Source organism: Ambystoma mexicanum, chromosome 14, assembly GCF_040938575.1.
Source record: "Ambystoma mexicanum isolate Mex_15411 chromosome 14, UKY_AmexF1_1, whole genome shotgun sequence".
Classification (NCBI taxonomy): Eukaryota; Metazoa; Chordata; class Amphibia; order Caudata; family Ambystomatidae; genus Ambystoma; species Ambystoma mexicanum.
In genome coordinates, this window is record NC_090940.1 from 439,764,021 (window position 1) to 439,782,071 (window position 18,051).

General features: G+C 46.5%; 1 protein-coding gene across 6 annotated transcripts in view; it reads left to right on the plus strand.

The window, feature by feature from the left end:
• ENTPD5 (ectonucleoside triphosphate diphosphohydrolase 5 (inactive)) overlaps positions 1–18,051 on the plus strand; it is a 786,147-nt gene that overhangs the window by 132,062 nt on the left and 636,034 nt on the right. For 5 of the 6 annotated variants that reach the window (XM_069637650.1, XM_069637644.1, XM_069637649.1 and 2 more), the window contains one exon: positions 10–89. In XM_069637650.1, coding sequence (XP_069493751.1) covers positions 20–89 — 70 coding nt within the window. In that variant the 5' untranslated portion in view covers positions 10–19. Of the gene's footprint in view, positions 1–6; positions 90–18,051 lie in introns of those variants that run through there. The other variant, XM_069637647.1, reaches the window with a different exon arrangement.

Consider the following 18,051-nt stretch of genomic DNA (forward strand, 5'->3'; position numbering starts at 1 on the left):
CTCCCACAGAATCCCATAGATGAAATATGGCCGTTTAGAAGAACATACAGGCACAGTTTTGAATGAAGAAAATGGAAGTGCTGGAAAAGGTAGGCACATTTGTTGCTATGACAGGGCATGCACTGATTTTTCGAGTTTTGGACTGTTCTGTTACCCTGGTACACCCTTGCCATATGAGTAGTCTGATAGTAAACATGTCTGCTTTGATCAAATCTGGAGATTTGTTAGATATGTTTTTGCGCACCATGGAAACTCTTTATAACGGGAGAAAGAGGTTTAAATGTGAGGTATTCTAAGAGTTAGCTATAGAGCAACGGTGTGATTGGGTAAAATACATCACCATTTATTAGGTGATGGAGACAGTGAGAGACCAAATGAATACGAAGTAATGTGAGGCCCAATATTTCCAGAGAAAAGCACTCTCGAGGAGTCGGTGCCGTTTAACTGGAACATCAGTTATGGCAATAAGGAAACTGATTACAAATGAGTGGAATATACCATTTCGAAGAGCAACTCTAGGTCTGAGATTGTGGTTTATAAATGTGTGATGCCCGTAAAGACTCCTTTGTTACAAGCAAACCCTCACCAATCTCAGTATTGAGATACGTTGCATCCTCGTCGCTGTTATGAAGACGTCGGAGGCTTTGGACTAGTTTCAGTTATCCAGCCAGCTGGAGTAACTCTGTGGAGCCCAGTACACATAAGGATGCATAAGGCCATCAGTCTGACCTTGATCTTATCCTGATCTTATCCTTCTCTTGTCACCCTATTTTTTTTTTTGTTTTTTGGGCTAAAAGGTTGCCATGCAAACGAGTGTGATTATCTCCATTTCAAATCTATTTAGAATGCTGTACAACTTTTCTTGGTTTTATGGAGTATTTTGTTCTTCTTCTGCATAATACTAGAGCAAACTAGCTATGAGAAATTCTAATGTTAACACAAATGTACACCTGTAACTCTCCATAAAACAATGCATCATTTCATTCAGCTTCTATTCCTTCCTGTCTCAATCGGTCACTTTTTTCCCCTGTGTGTTCATCCCATCTCTACTTCACAAACTGTTATTTTTCTTTTAACATTTTTAAGCCATCTCACCTGGCAGTAATAAGAGTTGCTTATGTTTCACCCATAGCCAGGCTTTGACCAGTACATAACTGTATTGTGAACTGCTCTGATATGGATCTAGCTTTTGTGAAAAACCAAAGGGTGTCTCGCCTACAAGTCACCGGGGATCTCTGTCAGGTAGCCAGGGCACAGCCATCGCTTTTGGATCCAGACCCTGGGGGTGGACCAGTACGGGATGATCAGCTGGTTGTGGAGTCTTCGGGGAGTGAGGCAACCAGTGGTGAGACGCGGTATTCACCACTTTCCCATACCCATGACCCCCTCCTTTTTCATAGGATTCTCAGATGTCCCAACCCTGTCTCCCCCTTTTCTACACAAACACTGGGCCGAAGAAGAGGGTGACTGAGAGTAACAGGGCTAAACCTTATACATCTCATTGGACATGGCAAAGTCAGGCACTTGACTTTAATCACATACATCTGATACCCATTAGCTCTGCCCACATGGATAAAAGGCGAAACATAGAGACACAATCTGAGCAAGGTGGAACACGAGAAGCAGCAGAACATCTGGGGCGAAAGCGAACCTACTGGAGAAGAGCGAAGGATAGAGGGACTAGAGCCAAGGTCAAAGGAACCCAGGAGTTCCATGCAGGAGGTTGTTGCCTCCAGAGAACCTTAAGAGATACGTGTAGAAAGCCAAATCCCAGACAAGACTGGATTGTGTTTCAAAGGCGCCCACGACCCTCCCGGGTGAACGACAGAGTTGGGGAGCCGAGACCAAGCCTGTGGTATTAACCTTGACTTGTCAAACGGCAAAGACAAGAATGTACACCTGGTGAGTTGGTGCGCGAGATGAAAGACCAGTGTCTATTAAGGAAAGATTGAAGTGGCAACAATATATCTTAAAATTGAAGGCTGCAAGCGGGTGGATGAGATGCAAAGAAAGACAGACCTGTGTTGAACTTGCAATTACCGAAGCAAGTGATACAGAGTAGCAGAATAAAGTGAATGAACTTTAAAAGGCGTGATTATCAAGATTCAAGATTAACCCCGGAAAAAGGGGAAGTAGAACGTGAATATTTAACCCTTATTTCGAAGGGATTGTGTCCTCCGACGTATTCCTTATCTTAGATATAAATCCTTCAGCTTTGCTGGCCTCGGAAAATTTTTTTCGCCAGAGGGCGCTGCGCGTCGATGATCGCCGAGTCGATGACCCTCGACGGCCTCCGTGCCGACGTCGACGTCATCCTGCCTATAAAGGCCGCGCGCAGCGTCCGTTGCTCAGTTCCGTTTTTCCGCGCTTCGTTGTGCCTCGGAACACCGTTGCTCAGTTCTCGTCAAGATAACGTATATAATAACTACTATTTACCTCGATATCGATGGCATCCTCCTCCGACCCGACGACCCCTCGGTCCGGTTTCAAAAAGTGCCGAGACTGCGGGAAGAAAATGTCGTTGACGGACCCTCACAGGGTCTGTTTGTGGTGTCTGGGAATCACGCACCAGAGTTCGGAGTGTGAGGAATGCCTTTCCATGACGGCGAAAGCCTTGAAGGAGCGTAGGGGGAAGCTCGAGAGAGGTAGGTCAACTTTAACTTCCTCGAAAGCTTCTTCGGTAGAGTCGAGACGTTCGTCTCCTCACCATAAAAAACACTCTCGATCTAGATCACGAAGTGGCTCCCACCACTCGTCGACATCGAGACACTCGAAGAAGAGACGTAGGAGATCCCCTTCGTCATCTTCGTCGAGTTCTCCTGAGAGAGTTCATTGCCCCACAAAACGCAGCTCGCAAGCTGAGTGGGAGGAATTCAGGAAAAAGATGCTAAGCGTCTTCGAGAAAGCGGCCTCGTCCCCCTCGAAGACAGCTGAGGGTGATACCCCGGGTAAAAAACCCAAAAAATCTAAACGCCGCGAGTCGCAGTACCCGGCGGAAAAGTCAACCCGAAAGCGCCTCGAGCCATCGGGAGATAAAGCATCATCGACGCCATCGTCGAAAACTCCTTCGAAACAGAGGTCGGCGCCATCGACGCCGTTGTCGAAGGATTCATCGGCGCATCAGTCGATCGAGTCGACGCCGACGTCGACGCCGATATCGACGCCGGTGAAGGAAAGAACCACGGCTACTCCACAGCCAACGGTTAGACAAAAGACCTCCGACTCGACGCCGAGAACGTCGACGTCGTTCTCGAGCAAGACTCCGATCCTTTCGAGTTCTTCGAGGCCTAGTACACATTTCTCGACGCTTTTCACGGCGCCTTCGAGTACTTTCACGTCGGTGTCGACGACATCGACGTTTTCAAGGCCTGTGATGATGGCTCCTTCTGCATTGGAAATGGGGTTTATACCATTCCAAAAACCAATGTATCCCCCTTTAACCTCGATTTTTGAGGAAAGGGAGGATTCAGACCAAGATATTGATTTACAGAGGACCACATCACCAGAGCCAGAGACTTTCGCCTCTGAGGAAGGAAGATTAAAAAATCTTCAGGATGCACTTCAGGAAGCTAGTGGCTTGGACACTTCTCCTGAAGCAGAATTTATCAAACCAGACCCAGGAGAACATGCGGAGACTCCATATAGAGCTCTGATGTCTAGAATCATAGAATTTATGGGTTGGTCTGCACCTTCTCCTGCCTTTCAGCAGGATGATCTCACTGACATACTGGACAAGGGCCCACAGGAGGATCCTGTGGTTCCATTTCACTCTGCTCTACAGAGAAGGATTTTGACAAACTGGGAAACGCCAGAAATTATCCCGGCAGTAAATAAAAAACTGTCAACAAAATACAGGGTGGCTAGTTCTGACCCTGAATATTTGTCAAAACACCCTACTCCTGAGAGCTTGGTTGTACAGGCTGCAACCTCATCAGGCAGCACATCTGCATACCCCACTGCTCCGCAGGATAGGGATGACAAAAAATATGATGCCATGGCTAAGAAGGTTTTTTCTGCCTGTAGCATGGCGTTAAAGTCTATTAACGCGACCTGTACGCTCGCTAGGTTCAGCCACACCCTTTGGGAGTGCGCTTCATCAGCGGCTGACTGCCTCCAAGAAGGAGAGGAAAGGGACGCATTTTTAAACATCATCAGGGATGGTAAAGATGCGATGTGCGAGACCCTACAAACTGGCCTAGATTCTGCTGACAGTATCAGCAGGGCCATGGCGGCAAGTACCACAATCCGCAGGCATGCGTGGTTGAGGAAGTCTGGTTTTGCCTCTGACGTGCAGACCAGGCTTTTGAATATGCCCTTTGACGGTTCTACCCTCTTTGGAAAGAAGGCGGATGACAGTTTGGAGAAACTGCAAACGTCCAAGGCAGCAGCCAAGTCATTGGGAGCTGCTATCCGTCAGAATACCTTTCGTCCTTCGGGATCATCGTGGAGAGGACGGTCCTTTCGTTACTATTCCTCATATGGAAGGGGCAGGGGACGACCGGCTCAAAGAGGCCAAGGAAGATTTACCCGTGGTGGACGGGGTAGGGGAAAGAAAGCCGCACCCGCAGGAGCAGGAGCCACTTTACCTTCGGCAACTGCATCAGCCGCTTCAAAACCACTCTGAGGTCTCCCCTCACAGAACACCAGTAGGGGGCAGGTTAACTCACCATCTGACGGAATGGCAGGCTATTACGTCAGATGCTTGGGCTCTGGAGACAGTAGCCCAAGGTTACTGCCTGCCCTTCCTACATATCCCTCAGAGTCATCCACCGGGGAACAACCCTTTGAAGCTTCCAGATCCGCTCCTCTTGCAGGAGGTTTTAGACCTGCTAGAGAAAGGTGCCATAGAACTGGTACCTGTAGCGGAAAGGAACAAGGGTTGGTACTCCCCCTACTTCATAATACCGAAGAAGGACGGAGGACTGAGACCCATCTTAGACTTACGGGAATTGAACAAATTCCTCCGAAAGGACAAGTTCAAGATGGTGACTCTCTCTCAGATCCTTCAGGCCCTCCAGCTTCAGGACTGGTTGGTATCTCTAGACCTCCAGGACGCTTATTTCCATGTGCCGATCCATCCCAGGCACAGGAGATACCTGAGGTTCGCAATTGGCAGCTCTCATTATCAATTTCGAGTTCTGCCATTTGGGCTAACCTCCGCCCCGAGGGTCTTTACCAAGCTAATGTCGGTTGTGGCTGCAAGTCTAAGGAGGGAAGGGATTCATGTCTACCCTTACCTAGACGATTGGTTGATCAGAGCTGTATCTTCGGAACAGGCTCAGAGACAACTAGATTATGTTTGCCACTTCCTTCACAAGCTGGGCTTCTCCCTCAATTTAAAGAAGTCACAGATGATACCATCACAGAGACTCCAATTCATTGGAGCAGTCCTGGACACTTCCCTGGGAAAAGCCTTGCCACCAGAGGTGAGGGCTCGAGATATTCTGCAGATGGTCATCAGATTTCAGAATGCCCAATATCTCCCAGCCTACGACTTTCTGAGGTTGCTAGGCCTCATGGCATCCTGCATATTCCTCGTGCCGGAGGCTCGCCTGAGAATGAGATCCCTCCAGTGGGCACTGAGAACTCAGTGGTCACAGTTCTCAGGAAGGATGACAGATCTCCTTCGGATCCCGGTCAAAGTAGCCCGAGACCTTCAGTGGTGGGCCTGTCGGGAGAACATCCTGAAAGGAGAAATGTTTTGGCAACCATGGCCGGAGATAACAGTAGTCACGGATGCCTCACTCACGGGGTGGGGAGCTCACGCCAACGACTTGACCATCAGCGGTCGTTGGTCTCCATCGGAGTCCAGACTACATATCAACCTGTTGGAGCTGAGAGCCATCAGACTAGCGCTGAAGGCTTTTCTGCCGTCTGTACGGGGAAGAAACGTCCTAATAATGACGGACAATACAGTGGCCATGCACTACCTCAACAAAAGAGGAGGCGTAGGCTCACTACCACTGTGCAGAGAGGCGATGCAGCTCTGGTTTTGGGCAATTCAGGAAGGAATCTCTCTATCGGCAATTCACCTAGCCGGAGAGAAGAACTTGACAGCGGACGCTCTGAGCAGGCAGAGCACAGTCTCTCACGAGTGGGAGATAGCTCAGGAAGTCCTTCAAGAGATCTTCGCCCTTTGGGGAACCCCTCAAGTGGATCTGTTCGCCACCAGTATCAACAGGAAGTGCGACAGATTTTGCTCAAGGGAATTTCCCCCGAGAGGAGCTCTAGGAGATGCGTTCGTAGTGGACTGGGAGTTCCCACTTCTGTACGCGTTCCCTCCGGTCCCTGTCATTCCTCAAATGATCAGGAGGTTGAGAAGGTTTCGGAAGACCATGATCCTAATTGCCCCGGATTGGGCCAGGAGAACGTGGTACCCGGACCTTCTAGACATGTCCATCTGCCCTCCAATTCGACTGCCATACAGAGAGGATCTTCTCTCGCAGAAGGAAGGTCAGGTTCTCCATCCAGCCATCAAGACCCTCAACCTTCACGCTTGGTGTCTGAAAGGTTGAGGTACAAGGATTGGGACCTTCCGGATGATGTTATGGAGGTGTTGCTTTCGGCCAGAAGGCCGGCAACTAAAACTCTATACCGCTGCCGTTGGAACAAATTTTGCAGCTGGTGCAGAGAAAAGAATATTGAACCCTTTTCTTGTGGTACACCTATGGTGTTGTCATTCTTACTTTACCTGGCTAATTCAGGCCTACAGGTTGGCACAATTAAGGGCTATCTCGCAGCGCTATCAATCTTTAAGCGCACTGCAGAGGAGCCTTCATACTTCAAAATTCCATTGGTAATACAATACCTAAAAGGATTAACTAATGTTTATCCCCCGAAACCTTTTCAAGTTCCCTTATGGGATTTAAACCTAATTTTAAACTTCCTAAAGGGTGCCCCTTTTGAACCACTACACTCTTGTTCATTGAAGCTTCTCACCCTCAAAACTGTTTTGCTAATAGCATTGACATCTGCTAGAAGGGTTAGCGAGTTGCAAGCCTTATCGTGTAAACCTCCACATACAATCTTTTACAAGGACAAAGTTGTTCTTCAGGTGAAGCCTAACTTCCTCCCGAAGGTAGTCTCGGAGTTTCACATCACTCAGAAGATTATATTACCTTCTTTCTACCCTCCTCCTCATCCGGGGAAGGAGGAAGAGAGACTGCACAGGCTGGACCCTAAGCGAGCCTTGAGCTTCTATATCAGCAGATTGGCTAAGATCAGACAAGCAGACCAACTCTTTGTAGGTTATGCAGGACATAAGTTGGGCCTTCCAATAACAAAACAAACCATCTCCAGATGGATTATTTTAGCCATTCTGGAATGCTACAAATTGGCAGGAAAGGAGCCTCCTCAAAATCTAAGGGCTCATTCTACCAGGGGTATCGCAACATCCTCAGCCCTTCAAAGAGGGGTGCCAATTCGAGATATATGTGCGGCTGCCACATGGTCGTCCGCACATACATTTACCAAATTCTATAGCCTGGATTCCTCCTCTAGTCAAGAAACTAGATTCGGCAAGGCTGTGTTACACTCTGTCCATTCTGGAAGGGTAACATAACTTTTATTACTCCCGCCTCCAGTCACAATACCACTGCTATGGGAGTCTATCTAAGATAAGGAATACGTCGGAGGACACAATCCCTTCGAAGAACTAGTTACTCTTACCTTGTAACGTTCTTTCGATGGGATGTTCCTCCGACGTATTCCTTATCGACCCTCCCATCCATCCCCGCAGTATGACTTCCTGTGGGTTTGCAGCCTATGCTCCTTCAAGGTGATTAGTCTAATCCAAAAACATTACTGGGGACTACAAAACGGAACTGAGCAACGGACGCTGCGCGCGGCCTTTATAGGCAGGATGACGTCGACGTCGGCACGGAGGCCGTCGAGGGTCATCGACTCGGCGATCATCGACGCGCAGCGCCCTCTGGCGAAAAAAATTTTCCGAGGCCAGCAAAGCTGAAGGATTTATATCTAAGATAAGGAATACGTCGGAGGAACATCCCATCGAAAGAACGTTACAAGGTAAGAGTAACTAGTTCGTTTATAATATTGAATTGCATAGACCAAGAAACATTGGGGAAAATAACAAATAACTCAAAGAGTGCAAGCTGAAGGGAAAGTCGAAGTGGTCCTGTGGATGTCGCTAGTAAAAGCCTTGCACATTCGAAAGTCTTCGACATCAGGAAAAGGTCTGAGCCCGACTAAGGGAGACCTGAAGTGTGATAAGTTAGGGGAAGGGAACCCCTTACAGAAGTGACTAAAGCTTGGGGAAGAGAAGCCCTACAAGTGTTGTGATTGAGAGGTCCGAGCCCGACAAGGGAGACGCCTGTGAGCTTTTTGTTTTTCTGCGAGGGGTCCGAGCCCGATCAAGGGTGGCCTGCGTGAACTTTTGGTTGAACGGTGAACCCCTTTGTTGAACGTTGAAAGAACTTTTGGAACGCTGGAAAAGTGACTTTAGCGTGTAAGGCCAAGCTGGCATCAATCCACGTTTTGAACTGCTTTATTTTGAGAACCTGAGCCAGGGTATGTCCTCCTGTCTACGGGGACTGCCTTACTACATGCTGTCCAACGTGGGGAGGAGTGCTGACTCGGCCACTTTGATTCTTTGTATTTTCTCACTGATTTTCCTTGCATACATATTCCCCTTTACACACTTTTTGTATAAGAGATAGGGCAGGCCTTAGGTTTTGTAGTATAGGCCATTTTGATTTGACAGACTGACTAGGACTGTGTTTTCTTTATTTGATGGTAGAGACTACTCCCATCTTAGCTATAGGGCAAAGTAGGAGTTTTTCCAAATCCTGAGAATTGAATAAAAGTTTTACAAATTGTACCTTTTGTGTCAGTATCCTACTTGTGATACCATGCCTCCCTTATATATGGTGTCAGGTGTGGGATACGATTCAATTGAGACAAATTGGGTGACCCTAAAATTCCAGAAACGTAGTAACAGAGCCTCAACCCCCTCTACCGTCACAAAAAAATCCATAGGCTTTGATATTTGTAGCAGCAGAGAAGCCACTATCCCTACCTGGAGAAGTTATGACTCTCACTGATTTAGTTCTAATACCCCCTAGGGGTTGTTGCATAAGATTGGCCCCAAAATCTGGACTAGCCTGGAAATTTGGTCTAGATGGCCTAGCAGGCGTTTTAGACCCAGACTTTCCAGGAGACATAAGTTCCCTTACGGAACCATGGCGAGATCCCGTTTGAAATATGTCCTGGGGACAAAATGACACAGGGAATTCTTGAGAAAGCTCTATTTCCCTGTTTTGCGGAAGAAATTGAACCAGAAGAAACTGAGAGGTAACTTAGGCTTTGCGAGGCCTATGAGATACGTGCCATTGAGGCGAAAAAGGAAGAGGAACCTACCATCATTCCTGAGCTAGCCTTCGCCCAGCGAAATGATCCAGTACTTGCAGAGGCTTTCTTACAAGTAATTCCTGAGGGAGAAAGACATTGAAAGGGGAGCCCCTTTTTCTTCCTGAAACAAGGAATGGAAACCTCTGGGGAAGGCATAAGTAAGACTCAAGTAATACCCAAAACCGATTGCAAGATTGTGCTAGAGATTGCACACCCTCATTTGACAGGGGGACACTTAGAACAATCTAAAACCCAAGCTCACATCAGTGGGAAATTCTATTGGCCGGGTATCCATGCTGACATAAAGAACTTTATTCAGACATGAAAGATATGCCAAAAAACCAGCTCACATATTCTCCTACCTGCCCCTCTGAACACATTACCGATAATAGAAGTCCCCTTCTCTATAATCGGGATGGATATCATTGGCCCGTTGGAAACTTCGAAACTGGGTAGTAAATATGTTCTTGTAATCGTTGATTCTGCTCTGCTGTATGCAGGAGCCTTCCCCATGCGGAACACAACCCAGCATATTTTAAAACACCTGTTGCCATTTTTTGCTAGGGTGTGGTTTCCCTAAGTAAATTCCAACGGATCAGGGATCCGATTTCATGAGTAAGCTTATGAGTGAAGTTAAGGAATTACTTCACATTACCATCTTAAGAACCTCGGTTTACCACCCCCAAAAGGAGGATTTATAGAGAGATTTAATAAGACCCTCCAAAAGGATTCGGAGAAAGTTAGTAGACAAGTATGGGAAGGACTGGGATAATTTCGAGTTACTCTACGGGAGCGAGCTAAGAGATGTCTTAGACATGCTCCATGAGACCTGGGAAGAAAGAAAAGAGGTGCCAATCCCCCACCAAACAGCTACGCAATTACGAGAGCACATGAGACTCATCCAGAGTCAAGTCCACACTCATATGGAAAAAGCTCAAGCACAACAAAATGTACCTACGACAAGAAGGTAAATCGAAGATCATTTTCAGTAGGACACCGTGTTAGTCCTCTTGCCTACCACTAAAAATAAACTTGTTTCAAAGTGACATGGGCTCTATGAGACACGGGCCCTAGGAGGTACTAGAGCAAACAGGAACCTGTACCTATAAATAGCCCAACCCGATAGAAGGTAAAAGACCCATCTCTAACACGTAAATCTCCTGAAACAGTGGAAAGGAAATCCTTCAGCTACTACCTCATCTATATTGTCTTGTTTGGTACACGAGGAAATAGACAACTCTGAACTTATTTCCCAAGAACTATCTAAACATAAGCAAGAGAATTTGAACAACCTTAATACGGCATTCACCAATGTATTCTGTGAAAAACCACGGACAGTACATGATACGTACCACTATATCAGAACCCCAAAAAGGAAAATGGTCAATTTGAAGCCATACATACTCCCAGAAGCATAAAAGCCAGTAGTGATTGAGGTTAATAAAATGTTAAAGAGAAACATCATTGAACCCTCTTCGAGTCCATGGTCCTCCCCTATTGTGTTGGTAACTAAACCCGATCACTCTTGGAGGTTTTGCATAAACTTTAGGGAGGTCAACGACATCTCTGCCTTCGATGCTTATCCTATGCCATGTATCGATGATTTCATAGATAAACTTGGAAATGCCACATTCTTTTCAACCCTCGATTTAACCAAGGGATATTTGCAGGTCCCTGTGCATGGACCTGATAAGGAAAAGACAGCTTTGCCGACGCCAATAGGACTATTCCAATTCAAAGTCCTCCCTTTTTGACTGCATGGGTCCCCAGCAACTTTCCAACAACTCGTGGACAGGATATTACAGCCTTATTCCGAATTCTGTGGGGCCTATATTGACGACAGTCATTTATAGTAAGACATGGGACGACCATCTTTTCCATCTGTCCACTATTATGTTCATGCTCTGAGAGGCCGGCTTAACTGCCAATCCATAAAAATGTAAGCTAGCTCAGTGAGCAGTGAAATACGTGAGCTGCTTTGTAGGGAATGGCAGTGTCCAGCCCCAACAAGAAAACATGAAAGCCGTCCTAGATGCTCCCACACCCAAGACCAAGAGAGACTTCATAGCGTTCCTAGGATTGATTGGATATTAGCATAGGCTTATCCCAAAAATTTCAGATGGAACAGCCAGATTGACAGCCATGCTAAGAAACCCAGAACCACAGAAAATGTGTTGGACTGATGAGGACGATGCTTGTTACACTAACCTGAAACAAACCTTATGCCGAAATCCAGCATTGAAAGCAGTAGACTTTTCGAAGGAATTTGTATTAGTACTGCCCCTAACCCTGTGAGGGATGGATTGTCTATCACAAATACATGATAGATTAGAATACCCCATTCTAATCACTAGTCGTAAACTCATTCCTCATGAAAAGAACTACTCTGTTTATGAACCGGAAGCCCTTGCCATAAAATGGGCGATCACTGACCACTCACCTTTGGGATGGATAAGTCAATGAAAGGACTCTAACCCTCGAGTCATGTGATGGTTCTTAGGCTTGCAACCCTACTGTTTCTCTGTGGAACACCGAAAAGGTAAAGAATAGGGGAACGTTGATTTCCTTTCCCATTTTCCCTGTGAAACAGATGCGGCTACATCGCATAAGGGAAAGGGTATGTGAGAAACCAAAGGGTGTCTCGCTTCCTAGTCCCCGGGATCTCTCTCAGGTGGCAATGGCATGGCCATCACCTTTGGATCCAGACCCTGGGGGTGTACCAGTGTAGGAGGATCACCTGGGTGAGGGGTCTTCTGGGAGTGGGGGTGAGGCAACCCATGGTGAGATGCAGTCCCCCCCTTTCCCGTACCCATGACCCCTCCTATTTCATAGGATTCTCTGATATACCAACTGCCCTGCCCCCCCAACACCCTCTTTTCTACACAAACACTGGGCCGAGGAAGAGTGCGACTGAGCAACAAGGCTAACCCTTACCCATCTCTTTGGACATCTGATGCACATTAGCTCTCCACATGGATAAAAGGCGGAAGATAGAGACACTTTGAGCAACGTGGAACGCGAGAAGCAGCAGAACCTCCGGGGCGAAGGTGACCCTACTGGAGCAGAGTAACGGATAGAGGGACGAGAGCCAAATGTAAAGGAACCCAGGAGTTCCCTGCAGGAGGTTGTTGCCTCTAGAGAACAGTAAGAGATAAGTGGGGAAGGCCAGATCCCAGACAAGAAGACTGCATTGTGTTTCAAAGGGGCCGACGACCCTCCCGGGTGAACGGAAGAGTTGGGGAGGCGATGCCAAGCCTGTGGTATTAACCTTGACTTGTCAATTAAACAGCAAAGACAAGAAAAGAACGTACACAGCCGCTGAGTTGGTGAGCGAGATGAAGGACCGGTGTGTATTAAGCAAAGCATGAAGTGGAAACCATATACCTTAAAATTGAAGGCTACAAGCGGGTGGATGAGACGCGAAGAAAGGCAGACCTGTGTTTAACTTGAAATTACTGAAGCCAGTAATGGAGAGCAGCGGAGTGATCCGACGAAAGGAACTAGCCCACTCGAAAGTCTCTGCAAAAGGTGAAGTGTTTTGTTGTTGTTATAAAGCAATGAAGTGAATGAACTTTAAAAGGCGTGAGGCTTAAGATTGACCCTGGCAAAAGAGGAAGTAGAAAGTGAATATTGAACTTTTGTGCTCCATAATATTGAACGGCATAGACCAAGAAACATTGGGCAAATAACACAAGAGTGCAAGCTGAAGGTAAAGTTAAAGTGGTCCTGTGGAGGTCTATAGTAAATGCCTCGCACAGTCAAAAGTCTTTGACATCGGGAAAAGGTCTGAGCTGGACAGAGGGAGACCGGAAGTGTGATAAATTAGGGGAAGGGGGACCCCTAACAGAAGTGAATATAGCTTGGGAAGGAGACCCATACAAGTGTTGTGATTGAGAGGTCTGAGCCTGACAGAGGGAGACCCCTGTAAACTTTTTGTTTTGCTTTGAGAGATCCGAGCCCGATGAAGGGAGGCCTGTGTGAAGTTTTTGTTGAACTGTGAACCCCTTTGTTGAACATTGAAAGAACTTTTGGAAATTTTGAAACGTTACTTTAACGTGGAAGCCCATACAGGCCTCAATCCACGTTTTGAACTGCTATGGGGCAAAGTAAGAATTTTTCCAAACCCAGAGATTTCAATAAAGGTTTTACAAATTGTACCTTTTGTGTCAGTGTCATACTTAAGATACCATGCCTCCCTTACACTTTGAAGACTTTTCTTGAAACTGTTTTGCAGAAACATGTTTGGACTAGAGGCATGTGAAAACAGAATGTGTTTGTGAGGAGTCGGACATGTGAGGCAGACAACTTTGTGAATATTTTTCAAAAGATCCCATTTTATTAACTGAAAAGGCTGAATAAGCTCCTCACTAGCCCCTACCCTGACAAGGATTTCCCAGCCTAAAATAAACTAATGGAAACACTCTAACAAAAGGTTTCTGTCCCTCACACTTGTACATACAGCAACTCAACAAGGCGATATATGGCAATTCAAATAAACCAAATATAGTTGCTAGCTGTTCTGGCGTAACATACGCTGTTCTAGCATATCTTAAAGGTCAATATCGGTTGGTAATTTATAGGGTCACTTCTGTCCGCCTTATTAAATATCGGAATTACCACTGATCGCTTCCAGGAATGGGGCGTAGGTCCCTGTGACTTATGAATGGTCATTGAAAAGGCTAAACGTATCGGATGCAATGAGAGGAATGCATGGTATAAGAACAGTATCTAAGTTCCATCAGTCACATGGGCCTCTACGATGTGTCTTTGCAACAGAACAAGGTTGACAATTACTCGTCTACAGAGTCCCTGCGATGGCTTAAGTTTGGATAGTAGCATAATTACAGCACCTACTTTGTTTTATCTAAGGTGACTGCGAAGAACCGTGCTCCATTCTGTTTGCTGAAATGATAGTTGTTGCTGAAGGGGGTGCACTTTGCCATTTGGACAGCAGAAGGCAACCTAACATTGAAAAATGGCATCAGCTGAGTATGGATACATACCTAAGCATTTTATATATAGATAGATGCTCACAACCTGATAATTGTTTCTCCTTATAATCTGGGTGAATTCCCCTTCCCCAGATTCAAACAGGATTCTATTCAACCGTTGCAAAAGGATAAAGAATCCTGTCTTGTACCAAAGTTCCACTTCAGTTCTTTTGGTTCCAATTTGACAACTAAAGTTCCAACTTGAATTCAACCAACAGTTCAAAAATTTTCCAGGTTTTTTCTTTCCACTTGTGGAAGAGCGCTCAAAATAACTTCTCATAAACCAAGAATACTTCCATAATTCATTTGGATCAACAAAAATGTCTGCTGCGGACGCCTCGCAGACTCCCTGTTAAGATGGCTGCCGCATTGACTGACATCACAGGCCTCTCCTCTCCTTCCTGGTTGCCTCATTCTCGTTCTCACGCCTTTGCGTTTCCATGGAGACCCGTTCTGTTCCGGCTTCAAAACATGCCAATGCAGAATACAGTGCGTCTGAACGCTAAGGTATGGTTTTTCCTTAGCTCAGTGCTCCGTGTTTCCTTGCCATTTCCCACGTGAAATCTCCCTTCTTCCTGGCTCTGGCTCCTCTGTCCTTTTGCTCTTGCTTCTGCTCGTCCCCTCCTACCGCTTACTTCTCTTCTCCCAGTCTGCTTGTCTGTTCCTCTGGCTCAGCTATTAAGGTTCCAAATTCTATTGAACCTGCTTGTTCTATTCACAAGGATTTGGACACCTTCCTTGTTGTGGTTTTTTCATGTGTCTTCGACATTGCACTCCGGCTGTTACACCTACTGGCGCTCTACTTTTTGCTCAGTGTGGTAACCGGAGAGGAAGAACATCCATTTCTTCAAGATGCCGAATTACGTCAGAAATATCGTAAGCGGCAAACTTCCTCATCTCACCACTCTACGACTAAGGTGAGCAACAAACCTGACATTCAAGGATTTCCACCTGGTCCACTCACCTGCCAGGCCTACTACTACAATGTATTCTGCCCAGGTGTACTCTCCTGCCAGGGCAGAATACAACTACTAACTAAGTACTTCTGTGGTGAAGGTTCGCTTCCAACAGGTTAGCAAGGTCTCTTGCTTCACAACATGTATTTTGGTGAAACAACCACATTGGTGGTGTTTGTTACACACTTGTGATTGCCACACACAATGCAGGTTATGCTCCACTCCTCCAGAATGTCTGTTATCAGAAGGACAGCCCCCCCCCCCTGCCATTCTTGTTTCCCCACTTCTGCATTAACCGAATGCGGGCCATGGTTCTCTCAATTTTACACTTCTTTGGCTTTGTCAAAGTGGGTTCAAGCCAGTTCCTCTTATCTTTACGTATAGGCAATTTGTTCTGCAAACACTTGGATTCTTAATTGCTCCCTCTTGGCTTTGGCAATGTTTGTTCTTTTTAATTTGGCTTGTAATGATTTTTTTTGGCTTTGACAATAGTTGTTTGTATTGGTTTCTCGGGTTATTGGCCTATCTTGTTTCTGGTTTGTACTCACACCCACATATATGCAATCACACCCTTTGTGTCTGATGGTTGAGTTTTTTTTTTCTGCCACATGCTCCTTTTTGAGTCAACTTGATTAGCACAAGAATGATAGTCTGCTTTCTACCAGTTTGGTATTCAAATAAACGTTTCTTTTCCCATTTCACTTTGTGCTTAAGACACCTAGACTTAGTCAGCGGGTGGTTATGGAGCACTCCGATATCACAATCTACTAGTGAACTCGCTGGGTCTGGTGTGCGCGTCCGTTCGCCTCGCTGCCTCCAGGTCCTCTGCTTCTGCTTTCCTGCGTGGCCCGGCAACCTTTCGTTCTTGGCTTGCGCCAGCCGATGATGCTCTCCTCGCTCCTACGGCTCTCCGGTGCTCGCTTGTCACCATAGCCCGACTGACAATGGAAAAAGCTTTCAAATTGCGTCCTTCCCACTGCGCGTCCTCTGCAATCAAGGTCTCGAACGGAAGAGACCCTCCCAGGACCCCCATCATTTTGACACACGACGGTGGTCCCAGCATCTCTGCTCTCTAACTTCTGCTTCTTCTGCCACATGGAAGGGCCACAACTACTCCACCTCCTGCTACTGCTATTTGAATGGATTGTGTCCTCCTACGTATTCCTCATCTTATATTTCCATTCCAGCGTCCGCTGCTTTGGAATTTTATTGCAGTAGAGGGTGCTGTGTGATTTATGTTCCTCGACGGGCTCCGTCTCCTATCGCGATGACGCCATCAACCCTATAAATAGCATGCACTGCGCCTGTTACTTCAGATCCTTTTTTCTGCTAAAGCTTTCGCTTCAGATACGGTGTGGTTGTTTTGGGATGAAACTTGAAAGATTGTGAAATGTCTGCATCTTCTACCCTGAAGACCAGGTTCAAGAAATGTTTCGATGTGGGTCGAAAAAATTTCCATAACCGACCCCATCGCATCTGTTTGTGGTGCTTTGGCACCGACCATAGGATGGCTGACTGTAGATTGTCAGTCCACAAGGCGGAAGGCGCTCAGGGGGCAAAAGGGAAAGCTAAATGCAGGTAGGTCCCTTCAAAAATCCCCCCCCACGATCCGTTCCAAAATTCGTTTGTCAGACGAATCGAGGGGTGAGTCCCCGACAAGGAAGCTTTTAAAGAAACTCTTTCGAAGCGGTTATCAGCATTCTTCTTCGTTTTCCAAAAAATCGAAGAAACAACATCACAGGTCTCCATCCTCATCCTCAGACTCCTCGTCTGAACACAGAGTAGCCTGCCTAGGTAAGTCACTTCAAAAGCTAAATGGGGGGGGGGGCGTAGACTTCAGATGATAAATATTTTTCAGAAGGCAGTCCCGACCCCCTCGAAAGAAAAGATGAAAGGCCACAAACATGAGCCTACTAAGGCTGAAAAAGAAAAAAAGGGAAAAACGTGCACGCCCTCGAGTGAAAAGCCACCGACCCATGGAGAGTCCTCATTCAAGTCATGATCATCCTCCCTGGTACTTTTAGGCCTCCCTCTTGTCTCATGAGCTTTCTCAATCATTTCATGAATTATATCAGCATCATTTCTTCTTACTGGGGGAATCATAGGAACATTTGTCAGTGAACTTGGTGTCTTTACATGTGCTGCTGGTGTAGGGTCAGCCACAAAATGTCTTTCTTTTGGCATAAGCAGATTAACAAGGGGGGTCCTGGGAGTCCCTCTGCCAGACATTAGTCCTGGTTACGAGAGACTTACCCAGAGTCTTTAGCTCACTATCTTTCACAGAGAAGAAATATCCCAAACATATCAGTCTTTGTCCTGCCCTGGGGCAGTCCAGCACCGAAATGCTAGGCAATTCTCCTCTGAACAAGAGTACCAACAGAAACCCCAGACACGTGTTTCGGTCTGGTTGGACCTCATCAGTAGGGTGGATCTGTGCCTCTCTAAGAATAGTGAGCAAGGGGTCCACGTCTGGATTCCCCTAGTAACTTAGGGTGAGACCCAAAGTTACTTAAATATGCAGATTAACAAGGGGGGTCCTGGGAGTCCCTCTGCCAGACATTAGTCCTGGTTACGAGAGACTTACCCAGAGTCTTTAGCTCACTATCTTTCACAGAGAAGAAATATCCCAAACATATCAGTCTTTGTCCTGCCCTGGGGCAGTCCAGCACCGAAATGCTAGGCAATTCTCCTCTGAACAAGAGTACCAACAGAAACCCCAGACACGTGTTTCGGTC